This window comes from Panthera uncia (genome assembly GCF_023721935.1).
Source record: "Panthera uncia isolate 11264 chromosome A1 unlocalized genomic scaffold, Puncia_PCG_1.0 HiC_scaffold_17, whole genome shotgun sequence".
NCBI classification, from domain to species: Eukaryota; Metazoa; Chordata; class Mammalia; order Carnivora; family Felidae; genus Panthera; species Panthera uncia.
In genome coordinates, this window is record NW_026057577.1 from 125,312,518 (window position 1) to 125,335,551 (window position 23,034).

General features: G+C 40.1%; 1 protein-coding gene across 1 annotated transcript in view; it reads right to left on the reverse strand.

The window, feature by feature from the left end:
* Positions 1-3,406: 3,406 nt before the first annotated feature.
* DNAJC21 (DnaJ heat shock protein family (Hsp40) member C21) overlaps positions 3,407-23,034 on the reverse strand; it is a 29,350-nt gene continuing 9,722 nt past the window's right edge. The window contains exons 4-12 of the mRNA XM_049648197.1: positions 21,772-21,894; positions 21,084-21,388; positions 20,061-20,212; positions 17,672-17,759; positions 14,407-14,565; positions 13,936-13,978; positions 10,096-10,268; positions 4,396-4,471; positions 3,407-3,889 (exon numbers count right to left, since the gene is read on the reverse strand). Of these exons, the coding sequence (XP_049504154.1) occupies positions 3,725-3,889; positions 4,396-4,471; positions 10,096-10,268; positions 13,936-13,978; positions 14,407-14,565; positions 17,672-17,759; positions 20,061-20,212; positions 21,084-21,388; positions 21,772-21,894 (1,284 nt within the window). The 3' untranslated portion in view covers positions 3,407-3,724. The remainder of the gene's footprint in view (positions 3,890-4,395; positions 4,472-10,095; positions 10,269-13,935; positions 13,979-14,406; positions 14,566-17,671; positions 17,760-20,060; positions 20,213-21,083; positions 21,389-21,771; positions 21,895-23,034) is intronic.

Consider the following 23,034-nt stretch of genomic DNA (forward strand, 5'->3'; position numbering starts at 1 on the left):
TTAAGTATTTTAAAACAATTTAGCTGTGAGCGTCCATGTAGTAATAATGTGCCCTGTACACACACGCAAGGGTCTCTGAGTACTGCTCCTCAAGCTTCAAGGAGCGTAGGAATCCCCTGAGAAATCTTGTTAACAACAGATGGTCACACGGCAAGTCCCGGGCGGAACCGGAGAGCTGCACTCCAGAGAGAGTTCCCAGGTGAAGTCCACACTGCAGCTCTGTGGACTCTGAGAAGGGAGACTCTAGTTATGTGCCCAGGGTCACAGAGCCAAGGGTCACAGGCTATCCATATCTTCAACTTTCACAGACATCATCGAACTGAATCAATTTTACTTCAGAAGAAATCAATTTTCATTTCTTCATCCTAACATTCAATCTTGATCTTGTGAGACTTTTTGCCTTCTGCCGGTCTGAAAGCATGAAACAAAAATTAAGTCATAGTCCCCTGGTTATCAGTAACGATGATCATCTTTTCATATTTTTAAACTATTCAAGTTTTTTCTGTTCAAATTTTTATTCACTTTTCTAATGTGGTCTCGGTGTCATGTGAGGACCCTGGGGATTCCAAACTGGCCCCCAAGGTCCTTCCTTTTCCAATTTCCGACCCATGTGAAGCTCCATTTTCTTCATATATTTTAACCAAACACAGAGCAACAGACCGACTGCAGAAGCCAATTTGAGAATCTGGCTATCTTTCATTAAGCTAGACAAAGAAGTTTTCAGAAATGTTAAGCCAATTCCTCTCATTAAACTTTGAAAGTTCTTTTTCATAACTGTGTAATTTCATAACCTGTACTATTTTTAATACTTTAAAAATTCTTCTATTTTAATTTCTAGGAGAGTAAGTATCAATAGATAGAACCTAAACACACACACACACTCTGTGGAGTTCTCAATTTTTAAGTGTGTGAAGAGGTCTTGAGACCAAAAAAGTTTGAGAACTGAGGTATTAATTAATACATGGTTGTCATTTGCTCACTGATTTGTAGGAGGGACTTTTTCATGTATTCTGGATACTAATCCTGTCACTTATACATATTGCAAACAACTTCTCCCAGTCTGAGACTTGTCTTTTTACTCGTGCCGCCTACCATCCTACAAAGAGCTTTTATTTTGATGCAGTTCTATTTTCCCATCGTGTACTTTTGCTAAGTAAGGATACTGCTCCTATTCTGAAACAGAAAAAGTCTCACTGGGCTTTCTAGAGAACCCCAGCTTTGGCGCCACTCAGTGAATTACGGAGAGAATATGGGATCTGCCCTAACCCTCTCCTCACAGAACCCACATTCCATCCATCTTCCATACCTCAACTTATTTCAGTCAAGGTGATGGTTACCACTGACCTTTAATGAGATCAATGTAAGGTACGTGCTCGTGTATTTTAGACTATTCTGTTTTCCTTCAGACAAATGAAATAGAATGTCTATGATTCACCAAAAATAACCTTTTACCTTCAGCATAATACATGTTGCTGTTTTCCTCTTCAGAAGTAGATTAGTATATAGGAAGGACATTCCCAAAAAACTTAATACACATTTAATTCAACTAAATTTAACTAAAAAAGATTTAACGCATTTAAATTCAACATTCTATATAAAGCTTTTGTATTTAGAAAGCACTTTCATAATACTATCTTATCTGCCCTTTGTAATAATCCTGTAAGATAAAGGGAGACAATACTATGCTAAGAACTGTTAGAGATGAGGAGAAAGAAATTCGGAGAAGTTAAACAACTGGTCAGCATTACATGCACAGGACTACAAATGAGCTCTAACTTTTAATCACAGCTGATGAAGATCCCTTCAAAATCTGGTTAAGTTTTGCCAATCAGAATAAAAGTGACAAGTAAGCCCTACCAACCCTCACATGAAGCAGAAACTGAACACCTGCATGGTGGTTACAAGCGAAAGCAAAAAGTCTGAAGGGCATTTATAGGGCATTTCAAGAGGACTTCACATTTTTAGTGTACATGCAATCAGTATGTCCTCCTGCTCATCAATATTCCTATTCATAATTACAGCCAATCCACCTCGTTCTGTTAGAGGAGGGGGGCACGTTTTCAGATCAAGCCTGGGAGGAAGAGCCCTGTGACCTGGCTGCTATTCTCCCTGAAGGGACAAGAAAAGGACAAGAAACGTCAATTAGGAGAAGTTAGTGATAGAAGTTAGAAACAAAAAGGAAAAAAGATAAAGAGAATCTACTTATATCTCTAAATGAAGAAGGAAACAATTAAAAATTAAAATACAAATGCATATTTTCAAGTCAAGCACACAGAATGATTGAGCTCAATACTATCCCATGAGACTTTCAGGAAAGTCCTTGCCATCGGAGATTCAGGTTCTAGAGCTCATGCATAATTGAAGATTCCTTCATTTGAGGATTCAAGGACATAAGGAGAGAACTTTGCTCAACAGAAAGTATATATTTTAAGCTAGTGAGTTCAGAGTTACTCTCAAGGCCAACTAGAAGAACTGCCTACTTAATCCATCCTCATCCTAAAATCTGGCTCATCACTGGTCCATATACTTGACCACACTCACTTTCAACAATTCTCCAGATTTCCTTTGAGTCAATATTCATCTTTGCTATAGAATGCATGGCATAAATATCAGCCCTATGAAAAAACTTTTATTAAAAAGTGTCTTCCATTAAATGATGAAAAAAACAAAATTAAAAACTTTTGAAAATAGTGAAAAAACAAACCCCAAGGCAGAATATTCTTTTTTAAAAAGTCGGTATAAAATCTGAACCATCCACCACCTTGATCCATAATGCTTTATGGCTGTCACTGTGTCAAAGAAGGAAGCAACATCTTCATTAATTTGCTTCCACCTCCACAATTTACATTTATTTATTTTTGAGAGACAGAGACGGAGCGTGAGTAAGGGAGAGGCAGAGACAGAGAGAGACAGAATCAGAAGCAGGCTCCAGGCTCTGAGCTGTCAGCACAGAGCCCGACACAGGGCTCGAACTCAAGAACCGTGAGATCATGACCTGAGCCGAAGTCGGACGCTTAACCGACTGAGCCACCCAGGCGCCCCACCTCCACAATTTAAATCAGAGCAAAACACCAAAGATCTACCTTACTGATAATTACTTATAAAATCTCAAAATCAACAGTGACACCTTGAAGAGGTATTAGTATGTAATATAATATATGTATGCTCAATATTGTTTCTACCTATCACTGTCCTTGAAGAAAAAAATACAGTAATCAACAATAGATTATTTAGAAATAATTTGAAAGTCAGAACTGGAGTCATGTTATCAAGTGGGAAAAAAAACTCTACGATGATTTTAAAACAATCTGTCTTTGACAGATCATGAAGTATAACAATACAAAAGCATTGAATCATGTGAAAATACTATGTGAATTCCACAAAACAAAACAGAAAGGAGCATCTGTATGTGTTAAAATAATTTAATTCTCCCTGTACATTTCTGTTCACATGAGCCAAGAGAAATCAAGAATGCATACTTTACAATATTTACCTGTTTTGAGACATTCAAGTCAATTCAGATGGCAAAGTAGAATTCAACCATTAATGAAATGTTTAAAAATATATATATTAAACGAAAAAATGTTTTTACAAGATAAAAAATAATCTTCCACAATGCAATAAATTGCAGATCACTGAAATTTTAACTGTTTAGATGATTTCAGTTCAGTTTTTGGTTTTAAAATCTAGAAACAATCAAAAAGAAAAAGTGTTGACAGAATTTCTATCTGTTTTTACGTTTCTCTTTCTTGCTTCGACTACTTGTTACACTGTTTAAAGAACATGATGAAGGTGCTCTCGCATGACCTGTGGCCTTCAGATGGTCAAAAAGTTTATTCCGGGATGGAAATTCACTATGGCAGGTTGTACAGCTGATAAGAACATCACTCTGAAGAGAGAAAAAAATACATCAATTAAAGTGTTATTACCTGAGTGCAGTGATTTATGTTTTCACGCTGAGATTAAATATCAAATAATTCAAAATAAAGAACTTTTATCAAAATGACAGCCACCAAGACAGGCTTCCAAAGAGGCAGCTGTTCTTAGAAGTTAAGTCCCCATCAGCCAGCACCATCAACTTTAAAGAGTCCTGAGACGTTCAATAGCATGTACCATATGGACCAGATCAAGGTTTTAGATTTCAAGTAATGGAAAACAGAACAGTAACTGTTTTAGTACAGTTTGGTATTTCCAATGTGCTTTTTAAAGAAAAACAATGACACACCTATCTATACATTCTACATCCACCAAGAAAAACTGTTGATGGATCCACACCTATATATACAGTAGGTGCAGAACGGTTCACCAAATACTTATGTCTTTAGAATTAGAATTAAGAATTTAGATTACTTAAACAAGGTCTACTGAAAACATGTCAATATGACTTTGACCTACCACTGCCTGTTGTTCAGCAGGTACTTTGACAGATTTCTTCATATCTTTGGCTTTCTTTCCTTTGGGTTTAGGAGCACTGGAAAATAAATTAAAGAATTCTGTATAATCCAATAATAACGTATCCCTTTTTTTTTTTTTAACGTTTATTTATTTTTGAGACAGAGAGAGAGAGCATGAACGGGGGAAGGTCAGAGAGAGAGAGGGAGACACAGAATCTGAAACAGGCTCCAGGCTCTGAGCTGTCAGCACACAGCCTGACGTGGGGCTCGAACTCACAGACTGTGAGATCATGACCTGAGCCGAAGTCGGACGCTCAACCGACTGAGCCACCCAGGTGCCCCAATAACGTATCCTTAATTGCTACCTTGCTCCCAAGAAGATTCAAAAGAGTGACATGCACTTTAAGGGCTAATTCACTAATTTTTATGGCCAACCTAATTAATTTTCACATCTCAAATGAACTGCTTTAAAGAGCAAATTTAGAGATCACGTGTGATGTCAAATTTGAGGAGGGAGTTAAGATGGTAGAGTAGTATGTAGATCCTGAGCTCGTCTCGTCCCCAAAAACAAAAAACTAGATCAGCAACAAACCATTTTGAACAACTAGGAAGCTGATCTGAGGATTAACACAACAGTAACTTGAGTCACAGAATTAGGCAGGTATGCATTGCGGAGACATGAATTGGGGGAGAGAAAAGCCGTGGAGCATAGGGAGCCATTTCTGCAGAGAAAGGACAGAAAGGGGGAGAGTGGCACAGCAGTAGCGTGCAATAAAAGCACTCCCCCGGAAGCAGCTGGAGATAAAGAGAAAGAGAGAGTGAGAACACTCGTAGAGGACTGAACAGGAAATCTGTTCCCCAAAATTACTGATGGGGAGAAAGAAGGGGGTTTCAATACCATTAGGATTCTATAAACAGTAGAGCACAGAGTCTGAAGTTCTGGACCTCAGTACCTGGCAGTGCTCAGATGAGGAAGCAGGGTGAATCCCCAGGAGCAGGCAGCAAGGTCTCAGGGGTCTCTGTCCCATACAGGGAGAAGTGGGTCCCCTGCTTAGAGAGCATTTGGTAGAGGGCATATGGCTTCCACACAGGCAAAGGTCCCAGCAGACCCCAGAAAGCAGCCATATTTGCTGGTATTGGGACAAAGATGCAGAGTACAGTGAAACCTGGTGCTTGCTGTGTCTTGTGATTTGCCACAACCTCTGAACTTCTGCTGCTGCGCCATCACATGAACGTTTTCTGGGACAAGCCAGCACCCGGCCATTCCTCAGCAAGACCTTCCCCCATAGCGTCGGAGTGGGTCTGAGCCATGGGGGTCTTTGAAGTGCGCGGTTTTGAAACACAACCCCATCTGAGATAAAACTCTGGAGGGAGGTGTTGTCTGGCAGGTGGACGGCTTGGACATGGACAGGGTAGAGGTGGGCTGTGGACGGAGGCCTGAGACAAAGAAGGGGTGCTTGATCATGGATCAGTTAGAGTACAAAGTTCCTGCTCCAGAGACTAGGAGCTGGGTGAAGCCACTTTCACCTCTCCCATGCAATCCCATGTGTGCACATGCATGCACACCATACCAATCCACTCCAATAAGTTAAGTGGTGCCACATACCGGAGAACGGAGCCATTACACCAAGCCATCCCCTAGAAGACCAGCAGAGGTCAAAACCACCTGCTTAGTGTACAGGCTATTAGAAGGTTTCATAGTTTCAGTTCTAGGGGAAACTGGATGGAACTTCATTCGGGTTTCATTTTGTTTGCTGGTTCATTTATTTGTTTTCTTTGCTTCTATTTTTGCTTAAATTCTGTTTTTTTTTCCTTTCTTTTCTTTCTCTTTCTTGGATACCGAAAGAGAAAATTTTATTTCAATTTTTTTTTACTTTATTTTCTTAAATTTATTATTCTATTTCATTTTCTTTACTTTATTATATTTTAATTTCCAAACTTTTTCTTACATTTTTTTTCCTTTCCCCTTTTCCCCTATTTTATCAAGCTTCTTTCAACATGCAGACCAAAACACACCTAAGGATCTAGCTTCCCTTTATTTTTCTTGTTTTTAAATTTTTCAATTTCAATGTTTTATTTTATTAATTTTTTTTCTTCTTCCAAAATGACAAGATGAAGGAATTCACCCCAAAAGGAAGAACAGGAAGAAACGACAGCCAGGGACTTAATGCAGATAATAAGCAAGATGTCTGAACTAGAATTTAGAACCACGATAATAAGAATACTAGCTAAGGTTGAAAAACGCATAGAAGACACCAGAGAATCCCTTTCTGCGGAGATAAAAGAAATAAAATCTAGTCAGCCAGAATTTAAAATGTTATAATCAAAATGTTATCATCTTGAATGGATGCCACAATGGCAAGGATTGACGAAGCAGACCAGCTTCACCCAGAAGCTTCAAAGACCGTACTCAAAAGGAAAGCTACAGACCAATTTCCCTTATGAACATGGATGCAAAAATTCCCAAGACACTAGCAAACTGGATCCAACAATACATTAAAAGAATCATTCACCACAATCAAGTAGGATTTATTCTTGGGATGCAGGGCTGGTTCAATATCCCCAAATCAATGTGATACATCCCATCAAAAGAAAGGGTAAGAACCACCTGCTAATAACAGCCTCAATGGGGAAAAAATGAGAGCTTGCCCTCTAAGGTCAGGAACATGACAGGGATGTACGCTCTTGCCACTGTTGTTTAACATAGTGTTGGAAGTCCTGGCCTCAGCAATCAGACAACAAAGAAACAAAAGGCATCCAAATCAGTAAGGAGGAAGTCAAACTTTTAACTTACTCTTCACAGATGATATGATACTCTGTGTGAAACACTCAAAAGACTCCACCCACAAACTTCCAGAACTGATCCATGAATTCAGCAAAGTCACAAGATATAAAATCAATGTACAGAAATTGGTTGCATTTCTATACACCAAGAATGAAGCAGCAGAAAGAGAAGTCAAGGAATTGATCCCATTTACAATTGCACCCAAAACCATAAAATACCTATGAATAAACCTAAACAAAGAGGTGAAAAATCCATACACTGAAAACAATAGAAATCTTATGAAAGAAATTGAAGACAACACAAAAATATGGAAAAACATTCCACACTCATGGAATGGAAGAAAAAGTACTGTTAAAATGTTGATACTACCCAAAGCAATCTACATATTCAATGCAATCCCAACCAAAATAACACCAGCATTCTTCACAGAGCTAGAACAATCCTAAAATTTGAATGGAACGAGAAAAGACCCTGAATAGCCAAAGCAATCCTGGAAAAAAAAAAAAAAAAACAAAGCAGGAGGTATCACAATTCCAGACTTCAAGCTGTATTACAAAGCTGTAATCATCAAGACAGCATGGTACTGGCACAAAAACAGACACATAGATCAATGAAACAGAATAGAGAACCCAGAAATGGACCCACAGATGTATGGCCAACCAATCTTCGACAAAGCAGGAAAGAAAATCCAATGGAAAAACGACAATCTCTTCGGCAAATGGTGTTGGGAAAACTGGACAGCGATGTGCAAAACAATGAACCTGGACCACTTACACCATACACAAAAATAAACTCAAAATGGATGAAAGAGCTATATGTACGACAGGAAGCCATCTATATCCTAGAGAAGAAACCAGGCAACAACCTCTTTGACCTTGGCCTCAGCAACTTCTTAACCGACTGAGTGACCCAGGCGCTCCAGCAACTTCTTACTCAACACGTCTCCAGAGGCAAGAGAAACAAAATAAAAAATGAACTACTGGGATCTCATCAAGCTTAAAAGCTTCTGCACAGCAAAAGAAAACAGCAAAACTAAAAGGCATCGATGGAATGGAAGAAGATTTTTGCAAATGACTTATCAGATAAAGGGTTAGGATCCAAAATCTATAAAGAACTTACCAAACTCAACACCCAAAAATCAAATAATTCAGTGAAGAAATGGGCAAAAGACATGAACAGACACTTTTCCAAAGAAGACATCCAGATGACTAACGGACACATGAAAAAATGCTCAACATCACTCATCATCAGGAAAATACAAATTAAAACCACAATGACATAGCACTTCACATTTGTTAAAATGGCTAACATTTAACAACTCAGGCAACAACAGATGTTGGTGAGGATGTGTAGAAAGAGGAACCCTTTTGCACTGCTGGTGGGAATCCAACCTGGTACAGCCACTCTGGAAACAGTGTGGAGGTTTCTCAAAAAATTAAAAACAGAACTACCCTACGACCCAGCAACTGCACTACTAGGTACTTATCCAAAGGATATAGGAGTGCTGATTCGAAGGGGCACATGTACCACAATGTTTATAGCAGCATTATTGACAACAGCCAAAGTACGGAAAGATCCCAAATGTCCATCAACTGATGAATAAAGATGTGGTGTATATACATATACAATGGAATACTACTTGGCAATCAAAAAAAAAAAAGGAAATCTTGCCATTGGCAGCAATGTGGATGGAATTAGTGTATGATGCTAAGCGAAATTAGTCAAAGACAAGTATCACATGATTTCCTTCACATGTGGAATTTAAGAAACAAAACAGATGAACACAGGGGAAGGGAAGAGACAGATCATAAGAGACTTAAATGCAAAGAACTGAGGGTTGCTGGAGGGGTGTTGGGTGGGGAGATGGGTTAAATGGGTGAAGGGCATTAAGGAGGGCACGTGTTGGGATGAGCACTGGGTATTGTAAGTAAGTGATGAATCACTAAATTCTACTCTTGAAATCATTATTACACTATATGTTAAGTAACTTGGATTTAAATTTAAAAAATTAATTAAAAAAAAGATGTGAAAAGTTGACACAAACACTAACGAATTTACTTAAATCAGTTGAAACACAGCTGAAACACTTTACCGGTTTGTGTGGTTCCTCTCCTTCCTTTTCCTACAGCTACAGCCCTAGTCCAGGCCTCTGTCCTGTGTCCCTCACTGACGCCCCCTGAATTCCTAAACCCCCAAATGCACTCACCGCCCCTTCACTGGTGCTCTGGTGTTCAGCATTTGCAACTCAGGCTCCCACTTTACTGGGTCAATTGAACCCTTTCTCATGGTCCTAGACAGGGACCTGAGGCTACTTACTGTTCAGATCTTTCCTCAAGGAATAAGAAATTACTTCTCTGCTCTAGAGGAACAGAGGATGGAGAGAAGAAAGACAAGGCAGGAAGGGGAGGACAAGGTATGCTATCTCCCTTGAGAAGAACCTTCCTCTGGCAGCCACTAAGACCTTGTGCAGCACCAAAATTCCAGGGCTCCTTCCAGCAGGAAGGCCCCAGGCTGCGGTATAAATCCTAATGACCTGCACTGTGGGGCCAGACTCAGGAGGACCACCGTGAGGATGAAGACACAGTCAGCAATGCTGCAGGCAAGCGGGGTGCGGCCTCATCAGGAGCCTTGTTCTCACTTGAGTGCCAAGTATTACAGATTCGGGACAAAATAAGACCTCAACAGGATGAAAACTGGATCAAAGCGACTTTCTGATTTGGGCGATATTGCTGAAATGTCCGTGAGCCCATTCCTCCAGTATCCTCTTTCCCACATGCTGCACCTGTCTGTCTGGGTAACGTGGAAGTCACGGATATACATGATCTACTTCGTAACTGTGGGCGGGATGTTATCTGATCTATGAGAAGGCATTCTTACTACCAACGTTAATTAGAAAACACCATCAACGTGACTTACTTTTTAGCTTCACTTTTAGGGTCATCACATCGTTCAACAGTCTCAGTGGCACTGATGTTTTCTTGGGGACTACATTCGAATTCTTTGGCTTGGTCTTGATTTAAGTTGGTATCTTCTGACTCAACTTTTACTCCTTCTCCAGTTCCATTTTCATTGAAATTATCATCATAATTCTAGGTCGTAAAACATATATGCATTACAAAATAAATAATAATCCCAGCTTCTTATGTTGCCAAATAGTTATAATCAATTACAAGGTCCCATACACTCTGGAGGAGCATATCTTCAGGAAATAAAAAGGAGAAACAGCTAGCAATTTAAAACATGAGGGGTGAAGGATGCTGGGGTTGCTCAGTCGGTTGAACGTCTGATTTGATTTCAGCTCAGGTCATGATCTCATGGTTCGTGGGATTGAACCGACGGTGCTGAGCCTGCCTGGGATTCTCTCTCTCTCCCTCTCTCTCTGCCCCTCCCCAGCTCGTGCTCTCTCAAAATAAATAAATAAACTTAAAAAAAAAAACCAACACAAAAAACACAAATGGTCATTACAGCAATATTAAACTAGGAAAAAATTGGAAACAATCCATATGTTCATTAAGTGAATGGTTGAATATATGAAGGGAATGATGAAGCTCTTAAAAAATCACGTTGGCAAAGTTACCGATTCAATTTTGTAGAAAAATACAACCTGTTAGCAAAAATGTAAAAGAGAAAATTGTATATAATGTCTGGTTATAATTTAATTCAATAGTAAATAATATCTATAGGCAGAATTAGGGATATTTATCGTTTTCTGGTATCCAGATGATCTGTAATGAGCAACTATTACTTTTTTTTGAGACAGAGAGAGCAAGCAAGTGGGGAAAGGGCAAAGGAAGACAGAATACTAAGCAGGCTCCACACCCAGCAAAGCCCCATGTAGGGCTTGATCTCATGACTGTGAGATCATGACCTGAGCCAAAATCAAGAGTCAGACACTTAACCGACTGAGCCACCCAGGTGCCCCAACTATTACTTTTACAGTTATAAAAGAAAGAAGAAAAAAAAACAAAATAAGCATTATAAAAAAAGACAAAACTTGGCAAACATATCCTCACTAAGTGCAACCGTGCTTTGTTTTTTCCTTATTCTTGACTGAGACAGAGAGAGAGAGAGCGCACACAATCGCGGGAGAGGCAGAGAGAAAGAGAGGGAGAGAGAGAAAATCCCAAGCAGGCCCTGCACTGACAGCACAGTCCCATGTGGGGCTCCATGTCACAAACAGTGGGATCATGACCTGAGCTGAAATCAAGAGTCTGACGCTTAACTTGACTGAGCCACCCAGGCACCCCTGCTATTGTGTTTTTTTGTTGTTCTGGTTTGAGGCCACATTTTGCCACATTTGCTCTCCCCTATCCCTTCCTGTGGGTCTCTGAACACACACTTTCCCCCACCCCAGAACTATGAAAGTAAGTTGCAGGCAGATATCATGACACTTCACCATGTATCTTGTAAGAACAAAAACATGCTCCTACATTTCCACACTACCCTCTTCATACTGAAGACCTTAGCACTGATGGTATCTGCTACATAAGTCATATTCACAACCCAATAATGTCCTTTCCTTGTAAGCCCCAACAGGGGCTAGAGTCAAGGACCACACGTTGTGCTTAGTTGTCGTATCTCTTTAATCTCCTTTACTCTAGAACCAGAGCCCTACTTTTTTCTTTTCTTTTCTTTTGGTCTTTCATGATGTTGACAATTGGATGGCTGCTTTGTTCCCACAGTTTGGCTTTGCCTGTTTCCTCATGATTAGACTCAGGTCACACATTTCTAGTAATAATATTACTACCAAAATGTCTACTAAGTGGAGTTCAAGATTTTTTTTATCTTGTAGTTAATTTTGTCTTTAGAACGTGTCTCATGGAGGGTGTCAGAGTACTGTGTTCAAAAGTTACTTGGATTCCTCCTTTCTGCCAGCCAGGGCCATTTGTTCACATTCAATCTCAGTTTTCTGGGTTTTCTTTCACAATCTTGTTGGCTCATGCTGTTTTCTTTTTCTGACCATACAGAAAATTTTTCCAGTCTGACGCCTCCTGATTCTCTGTATTTGCTGCCTCCTGCTCTTCAATCTACCAGTTCATGTCTCTGTGCTACCCTCCCATCAGAAAGAACTGCGAAAACATCAGGAAAAATACTACATAAAACTAAGTCTGAACTGGGGCTTTCTTCCTGATAGAATGAGAAATCAACACGAGGTATTAGTATAAAGAAACACAGCTTTGGAGAGGAAAAATGGGGTAGTAAACAAAACATTTCCATTGGTAAGAATATAAAGATACGTGTGTCTATTACGGCAATCTATAGGACTTAGCCTTCATGATTCAAGACAAGGTAGGTTTGGCTTAGGTATAAATCCCTCTTGTTTTGTCCTTATTCTAGTAGTTTTGGCACACACAAAGGCCAGAGGAAGTGTTCTAATAACTGTAATCTTTGGGTGGAAGATGAGTCATTTTATGAAGGAACATACAACTTGCTATGTGGTTTTATAATTGAAGGAAAAGTTCCAAGTCACAAATTTTAACAGTGATTAATTCACATGTCACGTATCATTTTTGGAACATAAAACAAAAATTTTCAAACATATTACCATTTAAATAGATAAGCCAAATCTAAAGTTTTGTTAACTAAGTTTTCTTAAAAATATTTTTAGCTTTTGGGGCGCCTGGGTGGCTCAGTTGGTTAAGCACTTGACTCTTGATTTGGGCTCAAGTCATGATCTCACAGTTATTGAGTTTAAGCCCCACATCGGGCTCTGCACTGCCAGTGCAAAACCTTGGGATCCTCTCTCTGCCCCTCCCCCGCTAGCACTCATGCATGCTCTCTCTCTCTCTCAAAATAAATAAACATTTAAAAAATACGTATTAGAAAATATTTTCAGTTTTCAAAAAGAACTATAACATTTAAAACCTAATATAAACTAATAGAATTAGATTATATTAAAATAGCATAGGAATCAATTCTATTCCCTTTAGACCCACCAAGTATCCTTAGTAAAATGGACAAGCCCTCTTTTTATACATCCCTAGGACTGTTACACATATGTAACAACATAATAACCTTTTATTTTAAAATATTTTTAAAATGTTTATCTGAAAGTGAGAGTGAGGAAGGGGCAGAGAGGGAGAAAGAGAATCCCAAGCAGGCTCCACTCTGTCAGCTCCAAGCCCAATGCAGGGCTCAATCTCATGACCATGAGATTATGACGTGAGCCAAAATCAAGAGTTTGACACTTAACCGACTAAGCCACTCAGGTGCCACAATTTAAAAATATTCATAAGAGAGATCGGATTTAGATGTCAGGTGTGAAATATTTAAATGATTTAAATTTCTGAATAGTATTAAGAAACATTTTTTCAAGAATCACAATCATTACACATGTCTAACCAAATATTCCTTTTACAAAATTCCACTTATGTTGTCAGAAAAAGAAACTTAGATATACAATAACCAAACCTCAGATTTTCACATATTTCTGGTTTTAATTGTTGTCCTCATCTAAAAACCCAGTCATCACACGTCCCAATATTTTTTAAATACGATCACTCAGCTAATTACTATTAGGGAATTAATTCCACTTGACAAATTTTAAAACACACTGACACAGAAATTAAGTAAATTAGCTACATGCATATTAATGGAGAAAAAGGGATGACAAAAGAAAATATTTTCAATTCCCTTCAAACCATTTTATAACCAACAAAATTATACTGAAAGTCCCTCTCCTTAAAGCAGACTCTACTGAGTAAACAAAAGCACTCTATCTTTAAATTTGATATTCAATAAAACTTTTCAACATACCTGTGCTGGTTTCTGTTTCTTTTTCTTCTGTTTTTTAGAAAGCCTGTGAACAAATATAAATCAAAACATCAAATACTTAACTCTGTGACTACCTGCTAAATGAAAAAAAAAAAAAAATACTACAACACTACTGATACAGAGAGAAGTAAAATACTAAAAGTATTTAATACTATAAGATATTAAAAAGAAAACATTCACATTATCATTTTAGAAAATTGTAACAGTGGTTCCACTGACAGTAATTAACATGTCAATTACCTAGGTATAAAACTGCTTTTAATGGTCAAAAAATTCTATACAAACTATTCTTGACATCATGCTTTACCCATTTCAATTTTGTAAGTTCCCTTAAGTAGAAAAACATGTGGAAAATATTAGCATAACAGAATAACTTCTTTCAGATAAGACAGCATTTAAGTGCAATCTCATCTCTAACATTATAAGTATGTTTAATAACATTTTTAGAAGTACTTTTGTTCTGGTGCATCTTCTAGATCGTCTTCAGAATTGGCATTCAACGGATTTTCATCAGTTTGAGGTCCTGAGAAATTTTCTTCCTCCTCCTCCAACTGTTGCTTTAACAAGGCAACCATTTCCCGATGCTTCTTTGATTTTTCATGATTCCTCATCCTGAAATAACAATCTGTTGTAAGTAACTGCAAGAGAAGTCACATGTGCCCAAACATGTGGCTGAATACGTACAACCATGTTAAAATTTATTTTTCCAAGTAAGCAAACTATTGGTGATACCAGAGAGAGAACCAGAAAGACCGTGTCAGGACCTGTCAGGCAGTGGTTGTTTTTCCCTGTATCCAGTATTTCCCCTCCAGCTGTCCTTCCATCTACAGATTTTCTTCAAAAAAAAATTTTTTTTTGGGGGGGGGGGTCAAATTCTATTATTTTAATTTTCCAGTCCTTAAGATTCAAGTCTTCTCCACCATTTCCTCCTAATCACCGAGTATCTGCCAAGCGCTGACACGTTCCAGAGTGTGCTGTGGGCTTCGAGAGATCCTGGGAAATTATAGGACGACACTCAACTTAAAAAGGAAGGCCCCTTGGGTTATGACGTGAAGGCTTGAAGTACAAGAGTAGTTCACCTCCTTTTGCTTTTATCAGTAACTGTCTTTCACCTCCTCCAGAGGGCTCTCCCTCCTCACTCCTACCATCCTAAGTGTGAGTTCACACACACCTGTCCTCCTCTGCCTAAAACTCCACGAGCCGCGTCTCTTTCAGTGCATCTGTGGACCACTAAGTAACACTTCACAAAACTGAGTTGACAACACTGAAGTACCGAGTTGTTAGATGAACAAGAAAAGTGGGAAACTATGTCACTATCAACTTCATCTCATTTGTTCAGAGTTGTGGTTTTCTAGTTTGAGTTGCTACTCTTCCTCTCCACTAAAATTTTCCTTCAAACCATGTTTCCTTGGAGAAGTTGGAACATCTTGTACCAGAAGGTAAGTGCTCAAAAGAACGCCCGGGATGTTCTTCAAGGAGCCACCTTGAAGGAACTCTCACTAACCATATCTGGAAAAGTTTGAGCATGAAAAGTACAGTAATAAATTATAAAACATTGAAAAAAATTCACAAATTCATACTGATAATAGACAGACAGAGGAAAGGCAAGGCTCTTATTTATAGCAGAAGACCAAATGAGGACTAATAATATAGCAGGAGCACTGGTACCAGAAAAGCCCCCTTTTGGGACCATTACGGTGGCAACTGGTACAAGGTACAATCATCAATGAATGCCAAATCTAGAAAATTGTGATGAGGAGCAATATATTTGCCTAACTTTAATCGGTTATTTTTGAGAGAGAGTGTGTGAGAGTGGGGGAGGGGCAGGAAGAGGGAGACAGAATCCCGAGCAGGCTCTTCAGTGTCTGCAGAGACCGACGCAGGCTCGAACTCATGAACCATGAGATCATGACTTTAGCTGAAGTCACTCAACCAAGTGAGCCACCCAGGTGCTCAGACACTTGCCTACTTTAAAGTATCTCAGATAAACATCCTATAAGGTAAAATCTATTGCAAGGGAAAAATACACTAACTCTACAGAGTAAAAATTAGACAATGCCTGGACTGGGTGATCAAAATCATTACCACAAGGAAGGTGAGACAGACATCATATACCTCCAGAAAGGAAACCCTGAGAGCAACACAACATGTCTATGTGGTATTCCAGCTGGAGATACACAACTTGAAACTAATCATGAGGAGACAGACAAACTCAAAAGGATAACTACTCTAATAAAAAAATATTTTAAAGGGCCAGTATACTGGAGTAACAATGGCATAGACAAAGGAACTGGCCCAGATTAAACAAGACTAACTAAATAAATGCAACACATGATCCTAAACTGGATTCTGTGCTGAAGTAGAAAAGAAACTGTACAGGACACTAACACAGATCTACTGCTGAAAGTGGAGTACAGGCCAGTAAAGGAGAGGGAAGCAATATCAATGTTACAAACTTCCTGAAGTTGACAGCTGTACTGTGATCACGTAACAGAATATACTTACTCTTAAGGAACATCTACTGAAGTACTGAAAGGTAAAAGAGCATTATGGATGTAATGGATGTAACCTGCTCTCAAATTAGTCAGGCAAAACCTGTGTGTGTAGAGTGGGGAAGGGAGGAGGGGGGAGAGAAAGGGAGAAAGGGAGGGAGGGAGGAAGAGAATCGTTAAAGCAAATGGGGCAAAATGTTAGCAACAGGTGAATTGGGTGCTCTATATCGATTCTTGTGACTTGCCTGTAAGTTTGACATTATTTCCGAGTGAAAAATAACTTTTTAGGGTGGCTCAGTCAGTTATGCGTTCGATTCTTGATTTTGGCTCAGGTCATCATCTCACGGTTTGTGAGTTCGAGCCTCACGTCGGGCTCTGTGCTGACAGCACCCAGCCTACTTGGGATTCTCTCTCTCCCCCTCTCTCTGCCCCTTCCATGTGCTCGCTCTCACTCTCAAAATAAACTTAAAAAAATTATTTTAAAAAATCTGTTTAAAAAAATAATTTTCCAAATCTCCTCACTGCTGCTTTTGTCTTCTTGCTTGTTTCTAACTCTCCTGCCCTTGCCACTTCTCTCGCCACTCCACCATTTCTCCCTTCCCTCGGGGTTACACACCAACTCCCTTGATGACCCCACAGCACCACTGCCATCCTTTCGTCTCCTGTCTCCTTCACTGCGTGTGTTTTGTTTCTTTGTCCCTTGCTGCCTCTACTTTCATTTTCTGCCCTGGTCCCCCCTGCCCTTTATAATCGAATCCTTTCAAACATTTCTCTTTTCCTCGCTGTTCCCCAAAGGCAGAGTCCTTCCGCTTCAGCAGATATGGTCTAGGCAGGACACGTTCCTACGTTGGCAGCAATGGCCCGCACAGGAGCGTGAGGGCGGGAAGGGAGTCTGCCTGCAACAGCAGAGATTAGCTTTGGTCTAGATTAGCTTCTGGTTGTCCGTGTGACTATGCCTTCTTTGTCACAACAAGCAACATTTCTTTCTGGAGATGCATCGATGTTTTAAAAAGCAGCTATTACACAGGAATACTGGCATGAATGAGAATCAGTACAACACACTTAACTGCTGGTACAGATCCTTCTTCCTCCTCTGTTAGACAGAAACCCCCCAAGAAGACATGGAAGGGCTGGTGTCCAACTGCTACAAGCACTTTCTCTTTAGGACTTTCAGAGTTACACTTCACCCTCAGAAGAAAAGGGGAGTTTAAAGATATTAAACGTACGCCTTTTCCGTCTTGAAAGATTTGTCACACGCTGGGCAGTAAAGGTCATCGTACAGCTCAGCATCCTCGACCTCATCACTGTCTCTACCTACAAGAGGGAAGCCGGCAGTAAGAATCCTGGCTGAGTAGAACACAGATCTAAAACATCTCTTTAGTAACGATCTAACATCACACACAAATTAGAAACTGCATTTCTGGAGACAAAACAAACAATGTTACTAGCATTTGATTACTATCTATCTATCTATCTAACTATCTATTTATTTATTTAGAGGGTGCAAGAGACGGTAGAGAGAGAGAATCCCACAAAAGGCAGGGGAGGGGTAAAGAAGGGGTGGGGGGGGACAGAGAGAGGGAAGGAGGGAGTGGGGGGAGAGAGAGATTGGGAGGGAAGGAAAGAGAAAGAAGCAGAGCTCACCTGGGGCTCATGTTATTATTTTTTTTTAACCCAAAGCCGGGCACAAGCTCACCGGGCACAAGCTCACCCAAAGCGGAGCTCGAATTCACCAACCGTGAGATCATGACTCGAGTCGAAGTCAGATGCTTAACTACTGAGCCACCCAGGTGCCTAGGATTTGATTACCTTTTAAAAGCAGCCCTGAATTATAAGGGAAGGCTTCCAAATAAACCATTTTATCTTTCAAGTCCTTCTCACAAATACACTGAAAAGACTCAAAATCTTCTCAAAGTTCTCAGTATGAGCTAAGTTCAGAAAACCAAATGCCGCTTTCATGGTTTTACCACAAAGAAGTTTTTTCAACAAAGGTTTTTTAGTTTACTTCTTGAGCAAGATTTGATGCAAACACATTTATAATTGTAACCTACTCTTAACTGCTTCAATAAACTTAAGCTTGTAACACTCCATCATTATTTGACAGGCTGGTCATAAAATAGCATATTACATGTAAACTTTAGCACGTCCTTACACTCTGTTTTTTCATAAGCTTAGGGCTTTTTTACAACAAATAATTACTACCAATACAGTTCGCAAAATCTAAGCAACTAAAACACTGAATTCAAAGTCTTTGAAAAATCTCATAATCTATCTTTATAAGGAATAAAACAAGTAAGTTGACTGCCACTGAGATCAATAAATGATCCCAAGGTACTCAAATGATCAATAAATGCAATGAGATCAATAAAGATCCCAAGGTACTCTTCTACAGTCTACGTTTTGATTCTTTATATATAGGTGATGTGAATATGATTTTGAAGGACATTCTCACTGAAATCATAAATGATCAAAACACATCCTAATATTAACATTTAGCAAATAGTATTATTGTCCAATTCCCTGTACCCTTTCAATATATCATGTAAATGAAATAACCTTTGATTAATCAAATATTTAATAAAGATTGTTGGATTTGAAGTCAAAATCTGGATCTAAAAATGGCCATATGTTCTCAGGCCTATGTCCTAGCTTCTCAGTCTTAGTTTCCGCTTCAGTAAAACTGCTATCATTTTATGAGCAAAACGTACATTTAAAGGGTATTGTGTGGGGATCAAGCACACTCTTGTATATAAAAGCACTTCAAAAATTATATAATTCTACCTAATCATGCCACCTCACGTTTATAGACTGCTTTACAATTTTCAAGAGACTTTCACACATACTACTTCTAAGTCATTAATAAAACATTTCATTTCCTGATCATTTTGAGTAAATAAAAATCCACCATTTTATCATTTGGGCTACCCATGTGTAGGTAAGGTGAAACTGACTAAGCTGTGTGTAGATCATTCCACATTATTTCTCGTGGAGCAGCTAGAGACCATGCGGAAGGTCAGGTACTCTCAACAAGGCCTAACCTTGCCTTTCACGGCAGTCCCGTCCCTTGTGCTGTAACGAGAGAGGCACAGAAATGACACACTACAGCACACCAGGGGGAGACCCTCAACAAAGTGAGAAATGAGAGGAAGAATTTATATAGCTCACAGAGGCTCCTGTACAACATTAGTTTTTCTGGGAAGAGTTGATGTTAAAACTTGACCTACTGCGAGCTTCCCTGCAGTTTTTAAGTAACCAGCAGTCACACCTGTCACTGTGCCCACTTGGCAGATCATGTATGCAGTCAGAAGCACAAACTGTTCAAAACATGGCCAGAAAAGAGTTTACTAATCAAATTATAAGGATCGGACTACTTCAGTGGACTACCTTTGCTTGGCCTATACTGGACTGTTTTTCATCTGAATCATCTGCCACCTTTAAAAACTGGAAGACGTGACATAAAAGTCCGGATTTCCAGCTCTGCTTAAAAAGCAGACAGGCATGAAAACACCAGCCACAGCTGACTGGAACTCCGAGGTCTCCAGGTTTGCATCTGTTCTCCTTTCATCCGCGCATAAAAACATTTACTTTCTAAAGTTTCTTAACGAATGAAGTTACCATCGTGCCCGTCTCTGAGCTCAGGCCCCTCCATTTCATCTTCGGCTGAGCCGTCTCCAAACTCCTTCTCGTAGCGCGCCTCCATCTCCTTGAGCTCCCTCTCCAGGTCGGCCGTGGTCATCCAGCTCTGTTCCTTGTACTGGCCAGCCAGTCTAGACACACAGCATAGTCTCTCACTCAGAAGCAGGTCTGCACACGGTTCGACTTGCTCTTTGGGCTGACAATCCATCCCCTAGAGCTCCTTCCTCCCAAGCCGTCAGCGCTTCCACACTTTTAAAACCTGGGCTTAGTTCCAGCGGGGGCAAAGTCACTGATCTGTCTGTTATGTGCTTATGTGATTCAAACTGCTTATTAGATGATGGGCTTTGAAACCTAGAACTCTTAGCAACTTATTAAAAGTCTTGAGGTACTTTGAAATTCTAAGTGTCAAGTAAAGTGCTAATTTTCCAAAGATGAAGCGTGGGGTGGGTAGAATTGAAGAAGTGAGTAATTTTTAGAAGAATGCTCTGGACCCGATGCTCTCACGCTAACTCAAACTTTACAGGCACGAGAATGAACTACATATCTGGAGTACACCGACAGACACAGCATTGCAGTGGGGTGCAAAGCCAGGGCCCTGCACAGGCTTCTCGGGGCCAATTCCTGCCTGTGTGACTTCCCGGCTACGGGATCCTGGACCTCTCTGCCTCGCTCCCTCAAAGGAACGAGGATCAAAACCAGAACCTACTTTGCAGATCTGCTGTGAGAAAAGAGCTTAGAACAGGGCCTTGCACGGAGCAAGAATTCAAATTAACAGTCACTATCATTACATCTCACAAGTGTCTGCAAAGGATCTGAAGAATAAAGGGATTCAAAAGAAATACATTTTCATGGTAGATGAAAAACTGTCAACACCAGGATTTAAAAAAACAAGACGAAGCCAGGATGACGATCTGGCCCCCTCTCCCCCTGGAAAGCACCCGTCAGGTCTGGCCCCACACCTCTACCTGGAAAGGGCCCCGCCACGCATCCCGCATCCCGTACTTGGCCTGCTTTAGCTTCTGCTGCCGCCTCATCTCCTCGGCCTTCCTCGCCTTCTCCGCGTTCTGTTCCTCCACGAGTTTCCGATGCGCCTGCACTCTTTTATCTCTCTTCCGGATGAAAGCTACCAGCTGGCGCACAAGCTCGTTCTTCTCCTTCCTTGCTTTGTCACGGATCTTTTTGTTTTCTTTTTCCATGGCTCGCTTCTCCCAGCGGTTTGAAGCTTGTCGTGTATCATATTCTTCCTTCCAAGCAAAGTTCTTTTGAGTGCAGAAACTCTGCCAATAAGCGTAGAAAGGATGGACTACCTAGAGACAAAGAAAACAAGTCAAATGCTGTGGTGTAAGATTTTTTCCTTCAGTGAGGCAGCAAAAATCAGTGACACAAAACATCTTTTTCATATACATAGTATCACTACTAATCCATGGAGAAGACAATCCTTTTAAGGCTTTACAGAATAAATCCCTCTCCAGAACAAACTGAAGGAGGCAATTAATGGGATGGGACCACGCTCAATAAACAGGGAAAAGTAAAAACAGAGGCTGTGAGGGAGCTGAAAGCCCCTCCAGAAGGAGAGAGGAAGAAAGTTACAGCACAGGACCCAGAACTAGGAACCAGTCTTTTTAAATAGAGGCGGGGGGAGACACTAATAAAATGCTAATTATAAAATGGCAATGCAATCTTCTTTTACCGTGTCATAGTCACTCTGAGAGTCTCCAAAAGTTGGGAAATCCTCCATATCCTCTTCTAACACGGATTCTCGTTCTTCCTTCGCAATCATTTCAAAAACGTTACGATACACTGTATAAAAGCCCTAAAAAAACAGTAGCAGAAACACAAATTCTTATCACTTTTCTGTCTGATCACAGAGTAAGATTTTATTTTTTTATTTGTGTATTTTATTTATTTATTTTTTCCAATATATGAAATTTATTGTCAAATTGGTTTCCATACAACACCCAGTGCTCATCCCAAAAGGTGCCCTCCTCAATACCCATCCCCCACCCTCCCCTCCCTCCCACCCCCCATCGACCCTCAGTTTGTTCTCAGTTTTTAACAGTCTCTTATGCTTTGGCTCTCTCCCACTCTAACCTCTTTTTTTTTTTTTCCTTCCCCTCCCCCATGGGTTTCTGTTAAGTTTCTCAGGATCCACATAAGAGTGAAACCATATGGTATCTGTCTTTCTCTGTATGGCTTATTTCACTTAGCATCACACTCTCCAGTTCCATCCACGTTGCTACAAAAGGCCATATTTCATTCTTTCTCATTGCCACGTAGTATTCCATTGTGTATATAAACCACAATTTCTTTATCCACAGAATAAGATTTTAAAATGTAACATGAAAGGGCGCCTGGGTGGCTCAGTCGGTTGGGCGTCCGACTTCGGCTCAGGTCACGATCTCACGGTCCGTGAGTTCAAGCCCCACGTCGGGCTCTGCGCTGACAGCTCAGAGCCTGGAGCCTGCTTCCGATTCTGTGTCTCCCTCTCTCTCTGCCCCTCCCCCGTTCATGCTCTGTCTCTGTCTCAAAAATAAATAAACATTAAAAAAAAATTAAAAAATTAAATGTAACATGAAAACCTTTAATGTTAAGGAATTACAGACCCGAGCTTTGTCACCGCAAGAACATTTAGGTTTCAACTGGAGGTTTTCATATGCTGACAGTTTAAATATGAAGCCAATGTGTTTTCAGTTTCCAAAATGAACACTGCTTCACCTGTTATAATTTTAAGAATTCTCTTTGTGGGACGCATGGGTGGCTCAGTCAGTTAAGTGTCCAACTCTTGGTCTCGGCTCAGGTCATGAATCTCGTAGTTCATGGGTCTGAGCCCCACGCAGGACTCTGAGCTGACAGTGTGGAGCCTGCTTGGGATTCTGTCTCCCACTCTCTCTGCCCCTCCCCCACTCATGCACGTGTCTCTCTCAAAATAAATACGCTTCAAAAAAACAAAGGG